Below are 26,341 nucleotides of genomic sequence, written 5' to 3'. Positions count from 1 at the left end.
GACCGTAGTGCACACGGCGGGATTCCGTGCATCAAAGTGATATATGCCGCAAGGAGTCCCTGCTTCCTCACAAAACAGCAGCACCGGCACCGTCACCATGATTGCAGTGCGGCACTGCAATTCCGCTGCCAAGCAGGGACTCCTTGCATCATATATCACCATGATACTAGGAGTCCCATCTTCTGCACTGTGGTCAGTCTGTGAAACAGGACACTATAAGGTCTGTTACTAAAGGCCTAACCAGAGTAGTCTGTGGGAGCCCTTACTGTGACTCTATTTAATGAAAGTCATCATGAAGGTCATTTGTCTTTCTTACTTTTTCAGAAGTAGAGAGAACTTAAAATACTTTTCTCAAAAGTCCTGCCGCATCCACTCCCGGATACATTTTTTTTTCACAGGTCATAATGTCGTTTTCTGTTGCTTATTTCTTATTAGATGATTTTAACCGGGTGATTCTGTCCATGAAGAGAGGAGAAGAGTACACAGATTATATCAATGCTTCCTTTATCGATGTACGTAAGTTCTTTCTTGTAAGCTGCTCCAAAATCCATAACAATGTTTTGCATAGAACAGTGGTGGCGAACCTATGGCACGGGTGGCAGAGGCGGCACTCGGAGGCATCTCTGTGGGCACCCAGGCCATCAGCCCAGCATTAAGTTCACTAGGCAGCACTTAAAGAATCTTTGAATTTGCCCTCCTCCTTTCAACTGCATTGGTGTGTTTAGAAGGCTGAACGATTGAAAGTTGTCAAAGAACAAGGAGAAATAAATTACTGCTTAATTACTGCTTGCTGTGCTGGCACTTTGCAATAAATAAGTGGCTTTTGGTTGAAGTTTGGGCATTCAGGCTCTAAAAGGTTCACCATCACTGGCATAGAAGGAGCTCAAAAAATAAAAAACTTTTTTCTCTGAATATGATATATTCAGCTTGAACCACAAACTACAAACCAACCTAATGCTCTGCACTGTTCTGCAGAACACATAACTACCAATTAGTTGAATCTGTGCCCAGCTCACACTTATTATAATTTGCTAATCATCGCTGTTTTACCACATACTAAACTTTCTCTTTCCAAAAAAGAAAGTTGTGCTTCTAGCACCGCCTATTGGAAGAAGTCAATATCCAAACCTTTAAACAGTCCCTGTACAAGGATCTACTGAAAAAGTCAGACATTGGGGCACAGTTACTAAGGGTCCGTCGGTCGCATTTCCGTCAGGCTTTGCGGTTTTTTTTTTTCAGATTTGCTCTGAATTGTCCCGGGGTTTTTGGCACACGTGATCGGATTGTGGTGCATCGGCGCCGGCTTTCAGGCGACTCAAATCGGGGGGCGTGGATGTCTGACAACCCGACTGATTCGGACAAACCGCGGAATTTAAAAAGCAAATTGTGTCGCAAGATCAGCACTCACATGCACCGGGAAGAAGAAGGTGAACTCCGGCGGACCTCAGTGGGGATGCGACACATGCAGGAAATTGGACGCACGATCTTAGTGAATCGCGGAAGACCAGAATCCTCGTCGAACATTCCGGATCGGCGGCGTCAACGGGACGGGTAAGTAAATGTGCCCCATTGACTTATATGGAGCTACTTTCCAATAGGTGGTGCCAGAGATATGGCTCTTTTTTAGGAAAGAGAGCAAATTTGCATACATTTTTCCCGGAAGACCATTTTTTATGACCTTTTGATCTTTTAATCTACATAACAGATAAGTATTTGTGAACTATATTGTATGACATCCTGGTATGGAGCCTAAGCGATGGCTTGTGTTATAGTTTTGAGCTGTAGTGGACTGTTATCCCCTTCCCCCAATAAAGGTCTAATGTCCTGGGACGGTCCTCTGGATAGTCAATAACAATCTGATTAATGGGGATCCGAATTATTACTATGGGGTTCACATACATTACTTAAAAATAAGAACAATTTCAAGTAGAAATACAAAAACTACAGTGATCATCAACAAGTGCAAGGAGGACCCTGCCCCAAGGGCTCACAATCTATATGGGACGGTAGATGGAGACACAAGGCGAGGTATCAGAGAGGTTATTGTGTATTGTAGTATACACAAAATCGAAAAGAGGACACAGGAGGCGGCGCCTCGGGTGATATCGTTGAGTGAAGTAGAGGTAGGTACGTTGAAAAGGTGCTCACCTTATAGATGCTTCAATAGCGCATGTATATCCCAACCCGGGGTCCAGCCAGAGTCGTCCAGAGGATGAGGAGTTTGAACAACACTAGTCTCCAGGATACAGGAAGCAGCTCCCAGGGCTCAGATGACCGGCTAACAGTGATTGATAGCCGTAGACAATAGAAGATAAAAAGCGAAAGAACTCTGAGCACTAGTGGGGCGCTAAAAAGTAATCCAGGAACAAAGTTGTGCGTCCAAATAAAAACAATTTATTCTTAAATCCGCATAAAATAAACAGGCATTAAGATACAATAAAATGCCAATAAAAATGAATATAAAATGTCCCTATAACGCGTTTCGGGTACTATGACCCTTTATCAAAATTACAGACAGTAATATGACATTATAAGTAATATGACAGTGGAATATATACCTTAGGAAAGACAAACCGGCGGGATGAATGGCGCGAAACCGGAAGTGAGTCCCGGAAGTGACTATAAAATGTCACTTCCGGGACTCACTTCCGGTTTCGCGCCATTCATCCCGCCGGTTTGTCTTTCCTAAGGTATATATTCCACTGTCATATTACTTATAATGTCATATTACTGTCTGTAATTTTGATAAAGGGTCATAGTACCCGAAACGCGTTATAGGGACATTTTATATTCATTTTTATTGGCATTTTATTGTATCTTAATGCCTGTTTATTTTATGCGGATTTAAGAATAAATTGTTTTTATTTGGACGCACAACTTTGTTCCTGGATTACTTTTTAGCGCCCCACTAGTGCTCAGAGTTCTTTCGCTTTTTATCTTCTATTGTGTATTGTAGGAGATCCTGAACAGATGGGTTTTCAGGTTACTTTTTAAATTTGGAAGTTGGGGGACAGTCTGACACATTTTGGCAAATAGTTCAAGAGTATGGGGTAGGCATGGGAGAAGACCTGGAGAAGGTTGTGAGAAGAGAGGATAGTAATAGAGTACAGCTCAATGTTCCGCTAATTGATGAAGAGGCAGGTAGAGCTTGCATCCTGTCACTCCATTTAATACCAAGGGATTGTTGGAAATTGCTGGGCACAGCGCTCAGATATCTCAGACACTCCCATTTCCCATATTATGAGAGTGCCGGAGATAGCCAAGTGCCGTGCTTGTCAATTACCAATGCTCCATAGGATAGGGGAGACCAATCTTATTATATCCCCTTTAAAACTTGGCTGCCTGAGTAACTGGGCAGTAAAATGCCTGGTGCTTGGGTGTCCAGTGGCTTGGTCCAAAAACAAAATAACATTGTTGGTGGTGTCGGCCAGAAACTAGGAGAAAACAGATTCTAAAAACAAGAAATACCGTATATATAAGCCGAGGACCCTAATTTTGCCAGAAATAACTGGGAAAACTAGTATAAGCCTAGGGTGGGAAACGCATTGGTCACAGCCTCCCCGAGTATTGAAATGCCAAGTGGCCTCCCCCTGTAATGGTATACGCTGCAGCAGAGCCCCTAGTGATAAAATGTCCTGCAGCAGAGCCCCTAGTACTTAAATTCCCTGCAGCCACCCACCTCCCACTTGTGAAATGCCCTGCAGCCAGCCCCCTCATTGATGAAATTCCCTGTAGCCAGCCCCCTCCCACTAATGAAATGACCTGCAGACAACCACCCCACCTATGAAATGCCCTGCAGCCAGACACCCCCATTGATGAAATACCCTACTGCTACCCACAACTTATGAAATGCCCTGCTGCCAGCCCCTTCCCACTTATGAAATGCCCTGTAGCAATGAAGCTTGAGAAAGATTCATTGTGAATCGAAACGTCGCAAATTTTATGCCTTCTATGTGAATAAAGCCTTCATTCTTTGGAATTTTCTGCGTGCTGTGGCCTCCTCCATCGATGTCCTGTCTCTCAGGTTCGTGTACCAGAACCTTTGGCTGCGAGCACCACACCTTATGAACTATCGTGTAGGACTCTGATTGCTGTCTCTCCTCTTCTTCTGTAGCCAGCCCCCTCATTGATGAAATGCCCTGCTGGCACCCCCCACTTATGAAATGCCCTGCAAGCAGCCTCCCTCCACATATGAAATGCCCTAAAGCGAGCCCCCCCCCACCGATTAAATGCCCAGCAGCCAGCCCCCTCATTCATGAAATGCCCTGCTGCCAGCCCCCTCCCACTAATGAAATGCCCTGTAGCCAGCCTCCCTCCACATATGAAATGCCCTGAAGCGAGCCCCCCCACCGATTAAATGCCCTGTAGCCAGCCCCCTCATTGATTAAATGCCCTGCTGCCAGCCTCCCTCATTGATGAAATGCCCTGTAGCCAGCCCCCTCATTGATGAAATGCCCTGCTGCCAGCCTCCCTCCACATATGAAATGCCCGGAAGCGAGCCCCCCCACCGATTAAATGCCCTGTAGCCAATCCTCCACCTATGAAATGCCCTGCAGTGAGCCCCCCTCCACCTATGAAATGCCCTGCAGCCCTTGGGTGTATAAAAAAATAAACTACTATACTCATCTTCCAGCGCTCCACAATGCTCCATGCAGCTCCTCTTCCTTCAGCTCTTCATCTGTAACAAAGCGGCAGAGGCGTCGCACACTATGACACCAGCAGCGGAGACACCACCGCATTATAGTGTGCGCTGGCGGGCAGAACACATGGACGCAACTCTGCCCGCTTTGTAACAGATGAAGAGCTGAAGGAAGAGGAGCCACGGGAAGCAGCGGGCAGCGCCGGAAGGTGAGTATGGAAGTTTATCGTTTTATACACGAGTATATACGGTAGTGTAATAATAACGTTAATAATCACATAAAATAATAATAAAACAACTAATCTGCCTGTCTGTGAATGGTTACTGATCATTACATGGTCAGCAGACATGATGCAGCAGGGCAGGGTAGGTGATTGCGCAGGGACAAGTATTAACATCTGCACTATGAGAGATTTTAGCTCTGGGATCAGTGAGAAAATTATGAAACAGAAAATGCAAAATAGACGACTCACAATACAAGGGGTGTAACCAGGATCTGCTGTACATATGTAAACATACTGGAGACTGTAACCTGATAAGAAAGCTGCTGACGTAAGGATCCCCTCCCCCCGTCTATTACTTTGTCTTTTTCCCTTATGCCTCAAGAGCCGACTTGTTATTATTTATCTTTAGATAAAGTTACATTTTTGTTACTAATTTTGTTTGTATATTATGAGAAATGTAGTCATAACACAGTCTATGAGCAGGTACAGAGCTGGATAATCCCAAGGATTGTCTCCACTTACTATTCAATAAATATTTGTCTTCTTAAAAGGAAATCTACCATCAGAATCCATCATGACAAACCAGGGACATAGATCCAGTCACCGGGACTGTGGTATCTTCTTATATGTGTTATTCATGGCCTCCTGCCTTCTAAAATCACCTTTTAAAATTATGCTAATTAACCAGAAGAGCTCTGAGGACATTAACAGAGCCCCTCAGTACTCTATATTCACAGACTGTTACACTGTCTCGCCCTCGGCACTTCCCCATCCATCTTTCTGCTGTATTCTCATGGCAGCAGCAGAAAAGGGAAGTTCTGAGGGAGAAGGGGTGGGTGAGACAGTGTAACAGCCTGTGAAGCTATTGCACAGAGAGGCTCTGGTAACACCCCCAGGAACCCTTCAGATTAATTTGCTAAATATTATAAGTTGATTTTAGAAGGCAGGAGGACATGGATAACACATATAAGAAGATTCCACAGTCACGGTGTCTGGGTCTATGAGTAATGTCCCTGGTTTATCAGGATGGATTGTGATGATAGATTTCCTTTAAAGTGGCCATAAGTAAATACATCTACACACTGTTTGCAGTGGAGATTCAGCATTAAGTTAATACTAATTACACGTTTTTACATTGGATTTCATGGCTTTGATGGAAGAAAGAAAACCCTGACCCCAATCCTTATGAGAAACATGTACAGCAGATGTGGCTGCAAATCGACCTCATGAAAGGTTTTCTGCAGCATCTTAGTTTATGTCGGGAATAATATTACACTTTCTGCTTTCATCTGTATTCTAGGGCTATCGGCAGAAAGACTATTTTATAGCAACTCAAGGCCCCCTGCCACACACGGTGGAGGATTTCTGGAGGATGGTGTGGGAGTGGAAGTGTCACACGATTGTGATTCTCACAGAACTGCAGGAAAGGGAGCAGGTAAGGGGAAATACTCAAAGCTTCAAATTAACATAATGAGGCAGATTTATCAAGCTGTCTGAAAGTCTGAATATTTCTAGATGCCCATGGCAACCAATCACAGCTCAGCTTTCATTTTACCAGTGCTTATGAATATTTTAAAGGGGAGCTTTAATTGGTCACCATGGGTAACTAAGAATATTCTGACTTTCAGACAGCTTGATAAATCTGCCCCAATATCCCCTATGAAGAAAATCTCTTCTAAATGATTGTTATCTTGCTTCGCTTAGGACAAATGCTGCCAGTACTGGCCATCCGAGGGCTCCGTGACCCACGGAGAGATCACTATAGAGAGTAAGAGCGACCGCTTACTAGAGGCCATCAGCATCCGGGACTTCCTAGTTACCAGCTCCCAGGTAATATTAATAACATTTCATTCAGGAATTATAACCAGCAGTAAACCCTCCTATTCTATGGGTATTTTCCTACATAATTCCATAGTCAACCTCCTAGCTAATCCTTGGTTAGCACAAACCCACAGGTCGCCCTTCCTTATCCCTTCCATCTGCAAATCCTGACTATACTGTACCCCATTCCCTTCTTATTACTTATCAATTGTTTGTTCAATTGTATTGTGATGTTTTGGTCATCTAGATGCAATAATCCAGAATATTTTATTAGTGTCTTTTTTCTGATGTCAAGCAAAGCTGATTTCTCTTAAGAGTTAAGAGGAATTGCTACACTAAGGCTATATTCACACTGCTGTAGACGGCAATGGGCGCACAGTGCCGTACGGTGCATCACACGTGCAGCACCGTACCGTTCCGTAGCCGGGAGAAAGACAGGACATTTTCTCCCGGAATAGGGCACCGTGCGCCATATATCCCTATGGAGTGGGTTGGCAGAGCTATGGTACGGCGGGCACATACTGTGTGATTGTAGCGTTTTGAACTCGTTTTTGGCCCGGTTTTAAGCAGTCCGTCAAAAACGCATCTGTTTTTGACCGGTTTTCCCAATTATCTTAATTAAAACCGATCAAAAACGGAAGCGTTTTCAAAAAACGCTGGCGTTTTTTGACGGACTGCTTAAAGACGGACCAAAAACGGGTTCAAAACGCCACATGTGACCGCAGCCTAAAAAATAATCACAAGACTCATATTGCTTAACGTCAACTCTGTATTTGTTTCTTTATTGCAAAAAAAAAATTTGTAAGTGGAAACTCACAAATCACCTCTGGAGGCAGCTTAGTTCCATCACCAGTGCTCTGGTCCCCTCCGGTTAAAGGGCCATTGTATACATGTTATATGTGATGGCTAAGCCAATCATTTGCCTCAGCAGCCATGCGCTTCTCGATGTACACAAACCACTATGGCAGGTGATTGACTCAGCAGCTTTCATGTTTACAATGAATATGAGGTGGCCGTAGGGACTAGAATCCCTGGGCCTGGGGTGCTGGCACTGGGGGCTTCTTCAGAGGTAGGTTTATGTGTGCACTTTTTGTAATGTCAGAAAACCCCTTTAAAATATCCTATTTCTTTGTGCTTACAGTAACTATACTATGTCTCCATGGTATATGTTTTTGCATTCGGAGACCTCTTCAATTGTTCGCTCATTCTTGCCATCTTAATAAATAGAGGACAGATGAAGGGGAAACTTCCAGAGTGTTAATAAAATCTACCTGGGAAGTTTATACAAGTTTATAATCACTTGTATAATTGGATACGTCTGCTCGGTCCTTTATGAGACTTCAGATTATCTTGCAGCTGTGTGCCAGGAACAAGTGCCAGGAGTGAACATTTTTTGCCGTATTATAACACTGCAGCTAATGAAACTTTCTGAAGTGCTCAGAATTACTCAAGGGATTTTAAGCAACACCATTATTGAAAGTGAGTTTCCAAATAAACTGTTGTGCAATGTGTTTATTCAGGAGAAGCAGGGACGACTAGTTCGGCAGTTCCATTTCCATGGATGGCCTGAGATAGGGATTCCTGCAGAAGGCAAAGGCATGATTGATCTTATTGCAGCCGTCCAAAAGCAACAGCAACAAACGGGCAACCACCCCATCATTGTACACTGCAGGTGAGTTGATCTCCATCCTTCCATTGCAACAATTTCTATATTAGAGGTGGATTTATCATAAAGGTCGCCTGTGCTTCATGATGAAACTGTATACCTATAGCCCTAAACCTTCTAGACCCCGAGTGCCTGAACTACAATCAAACCCACTTATTTATTGTAAAATGCCATTTACTGCAATTTAAGTGGTAGATTATTTTTAACTGCTCTGCCCCAGCTTTAAATTGTATAAGCGTAGTGAGAATGCCAATACTGTATGTTGAAAGAAGGAGGGGAAATTTAGATTATCCTTGTAGCATCTGTCCAGGAAGTATATAGAGGCTCAAATGATAACCAGCCCTGTCCTCACCTCATCCTGCAGTCTCAGGCAAACAAGAATGTGTTGTGGCTGAGAGTGCAGGAATATACCAGGACTCCTGTCTGGTCAACTCTGTGTTTGGGCAATGGCCTGGGTGCCCACACAGAGGGCTCTGAGTACCACCTCTGGCACCTGTGCCATATGTTCAACACCACTGCTATAGCCAAACAAGTCATACACAACCTTGTGATGTTACATACCTTGAGATCTGCGTGTCTATGATTTTGTCAGGACTCGCTGGCAGTGACAGGTTCCAGTCTTGCTCCAGTTTTCCTTATTTTGAATGCTTAGAGTTATAAGATGTCCCGGGTACAAGCTCTTGTAGCAGCCTGTGACTTCTATAGCTCAGAGGTCAGGGATTGTTCACGGTTGTAGTCTATTTGCAGCTTTCCTTTAATACAAAATTTGAAAAAAATGACTAAAATAATAAAAACATACCTGAGATTTGTGTATTCCTCTCTAGTGCGGGAGCCGGCAGAACAGGGACATTCATTGCCCTCAGCAATATCTTGGAGCGAGTGAAAGCCGAAGGGCTACTTGATGTTTTTCAGACTGTGAAAAGTTTACGAATGCAACGGCCCCACATGGTGCAGACACTGGTAAGAGGCGATCACATTTGCCTGTTTTATTCTTTTAAATAATTTTATTTTTTAACTTTTTAGTACTGCCATGGATTGGTTTTGGAGTTCTTTCCCCGGAGTAGTATACATGTGAATTGTGAATGAGCCCTAATATATTGATAGGGTTGTCCGGTCACAGCAAATTAGCCCCTATCCATAGGAGCGCTGATAGTGGTGGTCTAAGTAATGAGACCCCCACAGGTCTTCAGTGGGAACCCACTGGTGCGTTGTAGATGAAGAACGTCGTATTCAGCTGTCTCCGTCAGTTCAACAGACAGTGAATGGACAGGCAGCAATCATGTCAGATCTGCCGCTCCATTATTTTGTGGTGTGGGATCCCTCCCCTGAGACTCCCACAAATCAGCAAGTTAGCCCCTATACTGTAAATACGGGATAACTTGGTGTGACTGGACATCCCCTTTAATGACCTATCCTTACGCTGAGTTTACATGTTTGGTTGTGAAACATAAGTCAACCAGAATGAAACCTTTAATGAAAACAGTTTTAAAAGCCGCATCACTTGTATGATTCACTGATTTGGGCCTTTTCTCTTTTTGCAGGAACAGTATGAATTCTGCTACAAAGTGGTACAAGACTTTATTGACATATTTTCAGATTACGCCAATTTCAAGTGAAGGACTTGAGCCCGATTTATACACAGAACTAACTCATAGGATATATTTTGTTGTTAACTTACCGTATCTTGTTTCTGGTCTTCTGCTTTTTGTATTTTTCTCTGCTACCAAATAACAAACTGCTCAGAGCTTCTCGGTTTTACATCTGGAATGGTGCGACATACAGATTCCTATAGAAAAACCTTCCGGGTGTGAAGGAGATAGCAGATAGATGTAAAGTTATGTATATATTTATTTATTTACTATACGGCATGTATATTAGAGAACCACACATTTTCTTATACGCCACTTTTTTTATTGTTATGGCATAAATAAGAACATGTGATGGGGGTGGAATGTCTTCTTTGTATAGTGTCTGAATATTATGCTGCAACTTAAGCGTTCCTCCTATTGTCAAAAATATCAAAGGTTCTCCGAGCTTTAGGTCCCATTGGAGACACTTTTTTTTAAATAATATATCATACAGCAATTTCCTTATATTATCTGCCCTATTTTTAGCATTTAGAATAGGCCAGAAAAGAAGCTGGTTGTCCATAGCAGACAATCGGGTCACTGCCTTATAAAAGGAAACCTACCATGTGATTTGATGCATTATGAAGCAAACATACCTTGTGAATGCTGTAGCTACACTGACGCAGGATCAGATCTTGGTAAATCCCTGAGCTGAGTGGTTTTTCTGAAAAAACAATTATAACATTCAGGACCTTGGGAAAGCTGGGTCAGCATCAACACTGAGTTTGTAATTACAAATGGAGGTTAGTCAAGCATAACTAATCAACCTGAGCTGGATCACTCATACACAGCATCTGGGGGATGGTGCAGCAATTGATTATTCTGTCTGGCAGTGAGAAGAGTGATTGCATCATCATCTCCTGCAGAGAAAAACTTGCGTGCTAGGACACGTGGAAACAAGTGCTGGAGCAGCCATAGAAGTGACAGAGCTTCAGTATCATAATGTTATATCTGTTTTATCAGCAAAACTAATCAGCACAGGGATTAAACAAGATATGTTTCTGCATCAGTGTAGCTACAGCATTCTCAAGGTATGTTTGAGTCATAATGCATGAAATCAAATGGTAGGTTTCCTTTAAAATGAGATGCTATAGGCGACGGCTATATTTATGGTTTGTACTAAAGTGCAATGGGGGTGCATGGTTATTCTAAAACCTGCTCCTATTATCCACTGATGCATTATCAGCCGAGCTGCAAGGAAGTCTGTGTATCTTATGATGATGGTCATGTTGAGGTCATGATGATCATGATGGTGATGCTGAGACTTACAGTTTCAGGATGGCAGGAAAGCCACCACAACCTGGTAATAACAACATGAATGACTAATAGGAGGGCCAGGCTGTTACCTATAGAACCATTACAACAATAGTTACTATCAAAAAAACTGGTTTACTATGAAGCATATTTTCTTATATCTCTGTTCCTGCAACTCCTCTGTTAATTCCCCCTAGAAACTGCCCTTGTAAAGTGGGTGTAGGGACAGTCACGGACCGTGCAGTGTCCTGTTTCGCAAACTGACCACAGTGCCGAGGACATGACTACAGGCATCATAGCGATATATAATGCAAGGAGCCCCTCCTTTCCTGCTAAACAGCTTCCTGATCAGTTTGTAAAGCAGTTCTGTGGTGAAGCAGGGACTCTGTGCATTAAGCATCACTATGATGCATGGAGTCCAATCCATGGGACTGCAGTCGGTCCGTGAAACAGGACACAAGGCCGACAATGGTCATGTTAAACTGCCCTTTGGCTATGCAGGGACATGGCCCTGAATGGTAACACGCAGTAGTCAGCTTTTTAAAATTTCTTGAACGAATAAAAGAGGAACCAAATGCTTTTCTAAAGGTGTATACAATTACTTACCAAAAACATGCAAATTCTCAGATTTGATGGGTCTCTCTTTTAACATTTTTAAAGATGTTGTGACTGGGCAAGTAATCATGGTTCTGGGGTCCAGGTAAATGAATGATGGTCAGTCTCATAGATGCTATACTGCTCGAGGGTAGGGGATGCATTCACACTTGTCTTGGAAATGTTAGAGCTCGTCAGGACCCTGTGAGGGCAAAAAGGATCATTTTCTGGAATAACGTATTAGGAAAGTGATATATAAGCATTTCTCTAGTAAGTGTCTATAAAAGGTGAAGTGTTACATTAAATCACTTTATGTACTATTTTATATAATAAAGAATCTATGTGTATCTGTACAATCCACGGGCGGGATAAATGCTTACAGTTCTTGGGATCTATGTGTTTGCAGAAAGTTTAGCCAGACAGTATTTTATACATGTAGTCGAAGCCTAAATTAATAAAGCCATATATTCAGTCATGTGTCATGAACCATCTGCAAAGAGTTCTGATGCTGTTTTTACAGTCTGAAGCCACCACTAGAGGGAGCTCATTATGTATGGATGTGTACAGCTCCTAATGAATAGGAGATCTGTGTAATCAGACCTTTGTGTATGTTGTTAGTAACAGCAGTAATGTGAAAAGTGTATATATATCCCTGGATTGTAGCTTCTCCAAGAGCACAGGGGGTGTTTTCTCAAACTGTTGAGCTCTTAGCTCTCTGCAATGGATTTCTATTCCTTATTCTGAGTGGCTACAGTGGTATTCAACCATTGGCTGAATGGAGCAGCTCAATGCAGAGAGCGAAGAGCACAGCAGTGTGAAGTAGTAACTTCAAATAGAGTTTACAATACTGAAATATAAAACTATCTGAAGAAGGGCAGAGGCAGATTGTAGTGATCCAGTCTGACCTCCCACAACCAGAACAACTAAAAGTCAACAAGAAAAAAAATATATATGGCAAGAGAGAAATGTTTAAATTTTTACAAACTAATCCTGTATATATGATGATGAATATATTAATAATTTTCAATTTTGTTTTAAAGTTCTGTTGCAGAAATGCTGAGATAAATATTGTTCTGTCTTAATATGATCCAGTTAAGAAAATATTTTAAATCCTAGCTCCTCATGAAGCCCCACATGGGTATCTAGTCATATGACTTATGTGGTGTTTGATTGGAGAAGATATCAGGAGGTGCTAACAGTCAAAAATGTGCCAAAATTGTGTCATTTTAGGCCACATTCACACGTAGTGTTTGAATTGCATTTGGAAATACAAATCAAAGGCTGAAGGGAGGCGCTTCACCCTGTTCTATTGCATTAGTATTGTTTTTGCATTATGTGTTGATACAAAGTTATCATATGATGGCGCCAAGTGCGCTAGCCCTGCCCCCTGGCACTTGTCGTCCCACCGTTCTGGCCCCCTGAGGGGCAGCTGTGCTGTGCTGGGCGCCTCTGGTGTAGAATTGCACCTGAACAGGGCAGAAACACCCCACGCTGTTGCACTAAACCGATGCTCGTTCCCACCTTCACTCCACGCTGGTCCAATCGGCACAATTCCTGGATGCAGTTCAAGTCTTGTATACCAGAAAACTGCCATACAAGCCCTGATTACTTTAGCCCATAGTGAATGTGTAAACAATATGTAACTGGAATTTTAACACAATGTTAATGCTACGTGTGAACACAGCCTTATCACTCGGTATGTTCATATGTTCTTCAACTCTATATTGGTATATTTATTCTGAAAAACAAAGACATATATATGTATATTTTGTACAATAGAAATCTATAACGGACATACAATTGTATCAACAACAGAAAAGTTCTACTAATCGTAATCAACAATCAGCAAATTATGTGAGTGGAGAAAATAATGGATCACAGGACTTTGAAAATAATATAGATTACTGATAAAATAATATTATTACATTTGGAGAAAAGCACAGAAGGTAAAAGTTGCAGGAAGGCACAAGAAGTTTGCCGCTGCCATTTAATGATGTGACTGGAAACCATTAAGTTAGGGTGCATTCACACTACAGTATGGGGGACGTATATACGACCGACGCAGCGATATACGTCCCCCATACACTTCTATGGGCTCGCGGCGCCCTACGGAAGCGGTACGGTGCAGCACACGTGCGGCACCGTACTACTCCGTAGCCCGGGAACAGATAGGACATGACCTATCTTTTCCCGTATTACGGCGCCGTGGCCATAGATCGCTATGGAGAGGGGCGGGGGTGAGCTGCGCTCACTTCCTCCTCCTCTCCCCGCGCTGCCGTGTGCCTGCCGTGCTACGGTGCGGCGGGCACACGGGGGTGTGCATGTAGCCTTAGAGTTAAATTCAGACCTTGCTCTTTACCTTCCACAGTAGAAGCAGGTCTTGATGGAGCCAGTGGGTGCCTTCCCACTTAGCGTTTTCGTTGGGTCTTTAAACGCATTCAAAACGCAAGTGGGGGGGGGGGGGTCAGCCTGAAACGCATGCGTTTCATTGCAAACGGGTATGCGTTTTGGCCAAAGCCCCTCCCACTTTCGATTTAAATGCGTTTAAAAGTGTGTTGAAAACGCCACATGGGAAGGCGCCCTGTGTCTATCCATAGGCCGCGTTCACACCTAGCATTTGAATTGCGTTTTGAAGTGCAATTCAAAGGCTGCAGGCAGGAGCTTGACCTGTTTTATTGTGTTAAACTTAATGTTAACTAAATGTTAACACAATGCAATCAGGTCAAGCCTCCCGCCAGTCTTTGAATTGTTCTTCCAAATCCCAAACACTAAGCGTGAATGCGGCCTCAGATGAGTGATATAAGGAATATAATGGAAATTTAATGACATATCTGGTTCCACCAGTACATAATATGTAGGGGATGGGAGTGTTAGGGAGTAAAATCTCTAATAAACCCCCATATACCATTTCTAATTCTTGTTCTTTTGCTACCTGTGCATCGCCATGAGGACTGGTCTATGCTATTAGATAAAAACTAGAGAAAATATATACATTATTTATTAAAAATCCCCCATTATGATCTATGTGGATGAAGAGCACAACATATGGATTTTATTCTCATCCCCTTTACACCCCATGTCTGTATTCTTTAGGCATTTTTTTTTTTCGGTACTTTTCTTGCATGACTATAGGGTTAGGTGTAAAACATGTTACATGACTGTGCTTTCTGTATCTATGCAGTGACGCTTTAAAAGATATTGTACAATACTGTAACATAATTCTTATAGAGATTATTAAAATATATATTTATTGCAAAATATAGAGGTTATTTTGGATGACACCACTAGGTACTGGCACTTACCCTCTGTTACTAGTATTAGGGGTTAACCCTATCTGATAATGTTAAAAAAATGACTTTTAGATCCCAACCAAACCTGAGAAAGAAGAGTGGTGACTGATTGGTGGAGCCACAGGTTCTGCAGGAAGCTACAACACCGCAGCTTATGACTGTACTACAGTTCCCTGCACAGGGGTGCCGCAGCAGTAACGCTGGGGTCGCATTCAGTTTACTATGTTAACATACAATAAATGTAATGTAAATACAACGTGTGAACGGAGCCTAGAGGCATTGCAGGGGCTGTGACACAGAAGGGATGTTCCTGCTCTTTTAGGGCGCATTCACACGTTGCGCTTTGTTTGCATTTTCATTGCTTTTACAAAAGCTGAGGAGAGGTGATTTGCCTAATTACATTACTATTTACATTTGTTAACGCGACAATGACATCTGTGTTAACAAAACATATGTTAACATTGTGTTTACAATGCGTTTTGTAAATGCAAATGTTAACAGTAATTAATTAGGCAAATCACCTCTCCTCAGCTGTTGTAATGCGTTTTAAAACACAATGAAAATGCAACCAATTTGCAACGTGTTCGCACGTCAACATGGAGTTTACAAAACACATGCGTTAACACAATGTTAACTTATTATTTTGTTAACATTTACACATGTTTTGTAAACACAATGTTGACAGCAATGCAATTAGGAAATTCTCCTTTTCAGCTGTTTAAAACGCATGAGTTAAATGCAAACAAAACGCAACTTGTGACCGCAGCCTCAATGCTGAGATCAGGAATGAGCAACACATGTTCAATTTCAAAAACAGTTTGGGGAGAATTTATTAAAACTCAGTGTTAAAACCCCCACCACAGTAGATGCGGGCACAATCTCTGCCAGGTTGGACCTGCTTAAACCTGGCAGGGATGGTTTTTTATAGTCTCTACCAATTTACGAGGTGTTCACACCACTGCCCTCCCTCTGCGACACGCTAAAGGGGGGCAGGAAATTCTCCAATATGGCAGAGGAGGGGAGATTTATGTCTTCTCTGATAGACTATAAGTCTTCCTTATAGTGCTCAGTGTTTAGGTCTAAGGGTGTCGCACATGGCGTTTTTAGGCTGTTTTTGGGCCGTTTTTAAGTTAGTGAGTTTTCAGATTGTAAAAAACGCATCCGTTTTTAAAAATAATTTGCTCTATTAAAAACTGATGCATTTTTAAAGCATGCGGTTTTTACGATCTGAAAATGCACTAAAAACGGCCCAAAAACGACCTAAAAACGCCATGTGTGACATCACCCTAAGGCTACATTACACTACTGTATGGAGGACGTATATACGGCCGATATACGTCCTCCATAGACGGCAATGGGCGCACGGCGTCCTACGGGAGCGGTACGATGCAGCACACATGCGGCACCGTACCGCTCCGTACCCGGGAAAAAGATAGGACCTGTCCTATCTTTTCCCGTAATACGGCGCCGAGCGCCATGTATCTCTATGGAGAGGGGCAGGGGTGAGCTGCGCTCACCTCCTCCTCCTCTCCCCGTGCACTGCCGTTGCCCGCTTCGGTACGGGCGAGCAACGGCAGTGTGAATGTAGCCTAAGGGTGAAGACACAAGTGGCGTTTTTAGGCCGTTTTTAGATCGTTAAAAAACTCATCCGTTTTTTGAAAACGCACGCATTTTTGTCCACTTTTTCTGAATTTGCGCAATAAAAACCAGACAAATATGCATGCGTTTTCAAAAACGGATGCGTTTTTTAACTATTTTTTTAACTAAACGGCCTAAAAACACCACGTGTGTCTTCACCCTAAGGCTAGAGTACAGTAAATGACCAACATCCAGAGGTCCGTTTGTACAAATCTGTTATAAACTTATACGTGGCACTTTTTACTCCAAGCACAAAATCATATAAGAAGAACTATCAAGGAGACAAATAAAAGGGAAGATCGTTCTGTAAAATAGTCGCAGCTTTTGCGTGGGATGGCAAAAACTTCCAGAATGTGATTAGATGTTTGTTCTGATCCTTTGCTATTCTTTGGTCACTGGGTGACTAACTTCTCACTTTGGTTTGTATGAGATGCTACAGAATGCACATTGCAGATACCTGTGTTTATAACCTGTAACATTGTATCTAAGTTTTCTTTATGATGGAAATCTATGGGATAAACAGAAGAATCTTACCTGCAATGACTCCATATTGTATCAGTGGCAGCCGCATTGTCGGTAGATGGGGGTTGGACCGGTCTCATCATTTTTGCTTCGTAGACTCGCATGTGATTTCTATGGGCCTTTTTAATATTGTATTATATTTTTGACTTGCATCAATGGTTTTCTTTTTACATTTGTTATTTGGGTCTTGCTCATGATGTGATTTTAATGCTGGTGGGGTGTGAGCAGAATTCCTGTAAAAGACACATAATGAGCAATTTGATGCCTTGTAAAGCAGACAAAATAAACAGATATGTTCCTACTTGTGTGTTGTTGGTGCAGTCATTGCCTGGTGGAAGCGGAGGATGAACACTCACAAAGGCAAGAAGGGGGGGGGTATAACTTTCAGGGGCTTTTGGCTCAGCTGTCACATCTGTGTATAGGATTACAGGGAGATTCTGTATTATTTTAATACACTACCCCAATGTCAGATGCAAAAATTAACTACTATATTTTTGGCCTATAAAACACATTCAAAGCTCAAACAGACAATAATATCTAGCTCTACTAGCTCCAAGGAAAAAACAAAAACAACTCACATCAATGGGAGATTAAAAGTATAGCAAAAATTGTATATTCGGTAAATTTGTAGAGCTGTATCACTACTCATCTGCGCTTTCTGCAGTGTATTTTCAAGGCCGCTTTCACACGATTGCGCCACTTTTTTTAATGTGTTTTTGACGCATTCCGAAGGCTTAAGCCTTGATCACATGCTGAGGTTACATTGCGTTTTAGCAGATGTAGTGGAAACGTGTGATCAAGACTGAAGCCTTTGAAATGCGTCAAAAACGCATGAAAAAAACATGACGCAGCACATCAGGGGGGGGGGGGGCGAATGCATGCAATCGGGTTATCAATCGCATGCGTTTCCCGGCAAAGGGATACGAGATTGGCCCGAGCCCCGCCCCCCGTGCGCTAACATCACGTTATGAACACGACGCTAGTGGAACATGTGACCATGGCCTGAGTGTAAATATTTTAGGAGAATTTGCAATGTGTGGAAACACCCTTGAGTAATAAGATACATATCCCCACCCCCTTTCACTTTAAATTTGGTGAGGGAGGGGTAACTGATGAACCCGTGAACATATGCTAATGTCTCCAGACAGTCAAAACAAATCAAGCAATGGAAAGACAACAAAAGGCTGGAGAGGATGTGGCCAATATCATGAACTTCAAGAAGGTATTTTACATCAAAATATTTAGCCTCACATTCCGCTGCAGGACACCATAATATTGTGGCTGTAAGTTTCGCGCAACAAAGAATAAAGAACTGGTTAAACAACAATAACCTCCATATCTGTTGCACGGTTTGTGAGCAGCAGATCTCTAGCTACTATGTTCTCTCTTATATCTGTGCCCTTATTCTTACCGACTTAGGCTACATTCACACTAACGTGTGCCCGCCGTACCGTGCCGCTCACCCCCACCCCTTTCCATAGTGAGCCATGGAGCATGCGCTGTATTCCGGGGAAAGATAGGACATGTCTTATCCTTCTCCCGGCTACAGAACGGTGCCGCACTGTACCGCTCCGTATGGCGCTGTGAGCCCACTGACGTCTATGGGGGACGTATATATACACCGTATATACGTCAACCATATAGAGGTCAAAAATGGATGCGCTTTTAAAAAGCATGCATTTTTTTAACGGACTACTTAAAAATGGCCCAAAAACGGGTTCAAAACGCCACGTGTGCAAGCCAGCCTTAGGTCCCATCCACATGAATGACAAAACTTGCCTGGTGCAGTTTCTTTATATTCAGTTAAAGTCACTGGATCCATCTGAAACTATTAGAGAAAGTCCTAGTGTGGTCCATTCTCACAGACGTGACTGTAAACAATGCGGAAACAATGGCTGACTGTAAAGACAAAACAAATCAAGCAATAGGAAGATGACAAAAGGCTGGAGAGGATGTGGCCAATATAATGAACTTCAAGCAGGTATTTTACATCAAAATATTTTGCAATGGGGGAGATTAACAGGGCGGATATATCATGCGGCTTAGAAAACTGATAAATCTCCCCCAATGTGCCTGTGCACCAAGAAAACATAAGCTTATTGCAGGTGGGATGACTGGAGTTTTTCTAGCCTTGTTAGGCCCCTTTCACACTTGCGTTTTTCACACGCGTTTTCTGTGCGTGCTTTTGACGCGCAGAACTTGCATTGCACTCTGACCCATTGTAACCAATGGGTCTTTTCAGACCTGCATTTTTTTTCACGCGCATTTTTTTTAACGCGCGTTTAAATCTCGACATGCTCTACTTTTGCAAGTCATGCGCGTGAAAAACGCACCATACAAGTCTATGGAGATGCATCAAAAAACGCATCGCACTCTGAGAAACTTGCAAGTGCAATGCGTTTTTCACGCATCAATTGCCATAGAAAAGATAGAGCTCAGTCCTGAGTCCATTTCACGCGCATTTTCTGCGCGTGAAAAATGCATTGAAATTGCATCAAAAACGGAGACACTGACCAAACCCTGATCGCACCCTGCTCAAACTCTGATGTGAAATGCAACGCGAGTATGGAAGGGGCCTTATGAGCGGATAGAAGAGCAGAATAGATCAGTTTCACTGCTGGTACAAGAAAACCAAGATACCTCAGGGCGCGTTCACACAATGCGTTGTGTTGTATCTTTTGATATGTTTTTGACACATTACAAAGGCTTCAACTTCGATCACATGTTGAAGTAACATTGCGTTTCCATTGCATTTGCTAAAACGCAATGTTACTTCAACATGTGATCAAAGCTGAAGCCTTTTGAATGCGTCAAAAACGAATCAAAAAACGTGATGCAACTCATTGTGTGAACGCGCCCTCAAAATATCAATCTGGAGATGCTAATTGCTTTGGTGCAAGATAAGCTGCAGTTTTGGGATGTAAACTACGATAAAAATCATGATAACCACAAAAAGCAATAAAAACATTATTCACTCCATGTATTGAGCTAGTGGCCTCAGTGGTGACTTGTACTAGACCAGTGCTGCACATGACTCTTTAGGCCAGTGATTAGTGAGAGGGGCATTGTCAATGTTATCACGGAGCATCAACACAGCAACAAGATGTCACAATGAATGTGGATGCACAGAAATCCATCAGGGTCAGGCTCCCCCTGAGTGACCGTGATGATTGATGACTATCGTTATTTGATATTCTACTAAATGTCACGTTACAGTATAGCCCTATACTCCCTATAGCCCAATACTCAGAGCCCTCTCTGTTGGCCTCCTTCCCGTCACCCCAGCCCAGAGTTCACCAGACAGGACTCAAGGCCTCCTTCTGCAGTCCCAGGATGTGCTGCGTTCATCCTATGCAGCCTGTAAACCCAAGAGGAATAAGTAGGTGTGAACAGAGCTGGAATATCACTGGAGCTACTGCTTCAGGCACGCAATTCTACAAGATAATCTGAATTTCTCCTCCTCCTTTCTACGGTATTGGAAATCTGTTAGAGCAGTGATAATAAATCGCTGCATTGGCACTTTACAAAAAATAAGTGCGTTTTTGGCTGTAGTTTGGGAACTCAGTTTCTAAAAGGTTCACCATCCCCTAGCCCAGTGATGGCAAACCTTTTAGACGCAGAGTGCCCAAATTACATCCAAAACCCACATATTTTTCGCAAAGTGCCAATGCGACAATTTAAACAGTAGCTTATTACTCCCTGCTCTGTCACATTTCCATTGTATAGGCACCTGAGGACACCAATACAGTAGAAAGAAGGAGAAAAAGCTTTGGTTATCATTGTAGCTTCCTTCTAGGGTCCTGGGCTGCCTGGGACTGCAAGAAGCCTTGAGTCCTGTCTGCCGAAGTCTGCGGTGGGGTGATGGCGCAGGTGCCCATAGAGAGGGCTCCGAGTGCCACCTCTGGCACCCGTGCCATAGGTTCGCCACCACTGCCCTAGCCTAACCTCAACGTAAACAATATGCTGTATGTTAAAGTATAAGGCTGCATTCACACTGCCATATGGGGGACGTATATACGGCCTATATACGTCCCCCATAGACTGCAATGGGCGCAAGGCACCCTACATGAGCGGTACGGTGCTGGTCCTATCTTTTCTTGGCATACGGCGCTGTGTTCCTCTATGGAGAGGGGCGGGGGTGAGCAGTGTGCTACAGTACAGCGGGCACACAGCAATGTGAATGTAGCCTAGGGCCCCATGCACACGACCATATAAAAATGTCCGTCATACAGTCCCTTGCATTCCAATGGGCAATTCAGCCATCCATGTATATGGCAGTATTTTCAACCGTCCCGTAAGCAAGTCGTATAAAAATATCGAGCATGTCCCATTTTCCACAGTATATCTGCTCCGTACGGCCCACAGAAGTCAATAGGAACGTATAAAATACGGGCTAAATATGTGCTGCATAAGGCTGTGCACCGTATTTAGCCGTATATACGTGCAGTATCCAGAACCAGTGGGAGGTGCGTTGTGTCAGCCATCCATCATTTGCCAGCCCACTGTATTTTATACAGGATTCGGTGCAATGCGTCCCATATTTACAGCCAGAATACAGCCGTATATACAGAACAGAAAAGATCATACAGTCGTGTGCATGAGGCCTAAGGGCTCATTCAGCCGGTCTATGGGGATGTGTATGTTGTGTGAATGTAGCCTAACATTGATACTGAAGCTGTATTCCTAAATATGCGATGGCAGTAAACAGTAGGCAGAGTCCAGCATCTTCTCCCCATACTTTCATGTTACGAAGCCTCTTGATCTTGTCGATACCATTTCCTGTGCAACTGCAGATTTGTTAGTAAAATCTCCCACGGTACAATCGGCTGCTTTCACTGAAGTGGAACATGACTAACGCGCTTTACAACGTTTTCATGATTTAAAAACAGTGAAATAAGACCCTTCTTGGCTGGGACACACGACATGAACATACTGAGAATTCCAGGTAGGGAAACTCATCGCCTGCTGCAAGATGCTGAGACTAAACACCCCAAATCAGGGGCTTCTGCTGCAACACAGCTTCAAAAAATACAAAAGTTGATCGCCTCCTCCCCAATGAATGATCTCATGCATCGGACTTCAAAAGATGCAAGACGTCTCATGATGTTGGCGATGTCCAAGATGGCGGCGCCACAGTATTTTAAATGCCGCTGGCAGCATCGGACGGGTTAATAGCCGCGACCACTGTTATTAGTGGTTGGGGGGTTTCTGCAATATGCCACAAACCTCACCTGTGTATGCAGAGGTCTCAGCCCATGAGCCCTCGTCACACACCCTGTACGGTGCAGAACGTTACAGCAAACAATTGATAGTTTGTGTAATGAAAAGTTCTAGAATTTTACTATATACTTTCTGTATCAATTCCTCCCAGTTTTCTAGATCTCTGCTTGCTGTTGTTCTATAGGAAGCTTCATTGGTTACTTCTTCATGTACATAATCTCTATAATTCCTTTATGTATATAGCGCACAGATTACGCAGCGCTGCACAGTGCATGACAAATTGGTCCTATATATATATATATATATATATATATATATATAAAGTAAGAAAAATGGCAGCACTCCGAGATTTCAATGTGGTCAAAAACGTACTATTTTATTCCAGCATGTGCCGTGCAACGTTTCAGCTCCCAAAGCCTGGAGCCTTTTTCAAGCAAAGGTGTATACAACAGTGGTACAATTTATACAGAACATTAAAGGAAGTGACATCATTCGTATTTAGAAACAACAGGTGCAAAGTACAATCAATATACAGTGTTAAAAATGCATATTCATTATGAGCATCAAAATATTGACATAGAGTGTGATCACTGTGCAGTGTATAGACGCTAATAGTCGCTCACCACTAGATAGACTAACGGGTCCATCGGCGTTCCTGACCGTCGACTGCGCATGACAGTCACATGACGGACACGTGAGTGATCACGTGATCGCAGTGAACGTGAGGGGAGAGAGAAAGAGGTCGGCGGACAGCGCGCATGCGTACTAGTAACCTCTATGTCGCTGCCGCCATAATGGATATGGGAACAAAGTGTGGGTAAGTATATGGGAATATATCCCAAGTGCCCCTATATATGTCTAAAGGTGCATGGTTCCAAAGGTACGAGAAGCACCCGAGCCCACAGAATACCTATCCTGGTCTTCTGATGGACACAAATCCACTTTCTGCGACCCTGTCCGGACATAAGTCCAAGGGGTGCATCTTGGGGATAAGGTGGTACTCCTCAAGTAATCCTTTAGCGGAGCCATTATTGCACCTTGCAACTAGCCACAATAATGATGACAATGCCCCTTAAATATAGCATAATCGACCTCTATACCCCATCAGGACCCAATATTGAGACATAATGAACTGGTGAGAGAGTGACGCTTCTTCAACGTGAGATTACGGTGTGGTGCTCATTGTGGAGTGAAATAAACATCTATAAATAAAGGAAAGAAAAATAAGAATTAATCGGCTTGAATCATAATATATGAACACACAAATAATAACAAGTAAATAATAACTTAATAACACCAATGTATTTCTGAAGAGGATGATAGACATCTAGTCTCATTCGATGTTACAAGCTTATACACTTCGATTGATCACGAGAGGGGTACCGATGCAGTTAAACATTTTTTATCCATCTCTCCCTACTTTTCAGATGACTGTAATCAGTTTATGCTTAACCTATTATGGATCATTCTGACCTGCAATTATTTTCTCTTTAGAGACCAATTTTTTGTTCAAATCCAGGGTACGGCAATGGGTTCAAACGTAGCGCCGACCTACGCTAACATTTATATGCGTTACTTGGAGGAGAAATTCATCTATACATCGCACCATTTTGAGAAGGTTCTCAGATGGTGGCGTTATATAGATGATATCTTTGCAATTTGGATAGGTACAGAAATAGAGTTGGATGACTTTTATCTGTTTCTTAATGAAATTGACCCTACTGTCAAATTCACACACATTGTGTCCAAGACTGAGATGCAATTTCTTGATGTCAAGGTATCCCTGACTGATAATGGCTTTTCTACAGACCTGTTTGTCAAGGAGACTGACAGGAATAATCTATTGAAATTTGATAGCTGCCACCCGAGACGTATGATTAGGTCACTACCATATAGTCAAATGTTGCGTGTCAGGAGGATCGTGGATAATGCTCCACAACTACATGACAGGTTGGGCGAGATGGAGGGTAAGTTCCGACAAAGGGGTTATCCCTCTTATATCTTGACCCAACACAAGAGACGGGTACTAACAAAGGATAGAAAGGACACCCTAGCCACAAAAATGAGAGAACCGTCCACCAACAGACTTACCTTTGTCTCCACATTCACTGAATCTAGTCATGCTGTCTCCAGCATTATTAGAAAACATTGGCCTATTCTTAGAAATGGTCTTAAACACCCTTCCATGTTTCAAGAACCGCCGCTATTTGCATTTAGACGACTGAGAAATTTAAAAGATGACCTTGTTAGATCAGATCTGGGTACGGCTAAGAAAAATACACAGACATTTCTATCCCGAGCCACCAAAGGTTGTTTTCCCTGCCTTAACTGTGTGAATTGCAGAATGATTGTAAAAGGCAGCAAATTTATCGACACATGCACTGATAGAGAATATTCTATCAGGCACTATTTAACGTGCAACTCATCCTATGTGATTTACCTACTTGAATGCCCTTGTGGTTTATGGTACGTTGGGGAAACCAGTACTGAGTTGAAACTGAGATTAAACAATCACAGACAATCAATACGAGATAGGAGATTGGACTTACCGGTCTCGAGACATTGTGTAGAGGCCAAGCATAGAGAATTTCAACTGAAGGTGCGTATAATAGACCATGTCCCACCACATAGACTAGGTGGCGACAGATCCCAGAGGCTACACAGAAAAGAAATGGAGTGGATCCATAGATTAAATACTTTAGGACCTAGAGGGCTCAATATAGAGTTCAGACCCCTCGATGTGACTTAGGACTGGGTGACCCCATAGGTGTCCGAGATACGACTCCTATCATCCTCTTCAGAAATACATTGGTGTTATTAAGTTATTATTTACTTGTTATTATTTGTGTGTTCATATATTATGATTCAAGCCGATTAATTCTTATTTTTCTTTCCTTTATTTATAGATGTTTATTTCACTCCACAATGAGCACCACACCGTAATCTCACGTTGAAGAAGCGTCACTCTCTCACCAGTTCATTATGTCTCAATATTGGGTCCTGATGGGGTATAGAGGTCGATTATGCTATATTTAAGGGGCATTGTCATCATTATTGTGGCTAGTTGCAAGGTGCAATAATGGCTCCGCTAAAGGATTACTTGAGGAGTACCACCTTATCCCCAAGATGCACCCCTTGGACTTATGTCCGGACAGGGTCGCAGAAAGTGGATTTGTGTCCATCAGAAGACCAGGATAGGTATTCTGTGGGCTCGGGTGCTTCTCGTACCTTTGGAACCATGCACCTTTAGACATATATAGGGGCACTTGGGATATATTCCCATATACTTACCCACACTTTGTTCCCATATCCATTATGGCGGCAGCGACATAGAGGTTACTAGTACGCATGCGCGCTGTCCGCCGACCTCTTTCTCTCTCCCCTCACGTTCACTGCGATCACGTGATCACTCACGTGTCCGTCATGTGACTGTCATGCGCAGTCGACGGTCAGGAACGCCGATGGACCCGTTAGTCTATCTAGTGGTGAGCGACTATTAGCGTCTATACACTGCACAGTGATCACACTCTATGTCAATATTTTGATGCTCATAATGAATATGCATTTTTAACACTGTATATTGATTGTACTTTGCACCTGTTGTTTCTAAATACGAATGATGTCACTTCCTTTAATGTTCTGTATAAATTGTACCACTGTTGTATACACCTTTGCTTGAAAAAGGCTCCAGGCTTTGGGAGCTGAAACGTTGCACGGCACATGCTGGAATAAAATAGTACGTTTTTGACCACATTGAAATCTCGGAGTGCTGCCATTTTTCTTACTTTATACATTGGATGAACTGTGATCCCGGTTCTGGGAGTGTGCACCTGAGTAATATCCTT

The 26,341-nt window shown here is 42.8% G+C and overlaps 1 protein-coding gene and 1 long non-coding RNA gene across 3 annotated transcripts in view; one reads left to right on the top strand and one right to left on the bottom strand.

The window, feature by feature from the left end:
* PTPRE (protein tyrosine phosphatase receptor type E) overlaps positions 1–17,577 on the top strand; it is a 140,102-nt gene extending 122,525 nt beyond the window's left edge. For both annotated transcript variants that reach the window (XM_072130039.1, XM_072130040.1), the window contains 6 exons: positions 436–512; positions 6,164–6,298; positions 6,568–6,693; positions 8,205–8,356; positions 9,175–9,310; positions 9,892–17,577. In XM_072130039.1, the coding sequence (XP_071986140.1) occupies positions 436–512; positions 6,164–6,298; positions 6,568–6,693; positions 8,205–8,356; positions 9,175–9,310; positions 9,892–9,966 (701 nt within the window). In that variant the 3' untranslated portion in view covers positions 9,967–17,577. The remainder of the gene's footprint in view (positions 1–435; positions 513–6,163; positions 6,299–6,567; positions 6,694–8,204; positions 8,357–9,174; positions 9,311–9,891) is intronic.
* Positions 1–19,443, bottom strand: part of LOC140105913 (uncharacterized) — a 73,086-nt gene extending 53,643 nt beyond the window's left edge. The window contains exons 1-7 of the long non-coding RNA XR_011850672.1: positions 19,056–19,443; positions 17,289–17,509; positions 11,839–12,028; positions 10,575–10,642; positions 10,029–10,148; positions 8,912–9,102; positions 317–455 (exon numbers count right to left, since the gene is read on the bottom strand). This is a non-coding gene — a long non-coding RNA (uncharacterized lncRNA). The remainder of the gene's footprint in view (positions 1–316; positions 456–8,911; positions 9,103–10,028; positions 10,149–10,574; positions 10,643–11,838; positions 12,029–17,288; positions 17,510–19,055) is intronic.
* Positions 19,444–26,341: the final 6,898 nt, after the last annotated feature.

Source organism: Engystomops pustulosus, chromosome 11, assembly GCF_040894005.1.
Source record: "Engystomops pustulosus chromosome 11, aEngPut4.maternal, whole genome shotgun sequence".
Lineage (NCBI taxonomy): Eukaryota > Metazoa > Chordata > Amphibia > Anura > Leptodactylidae > Engystomops > Engystomops pustulosus.
Note: the sequence above shows the minus strand (reverse complement) of the source record. Positions and strands in the feature narration are given on the sequence as shown.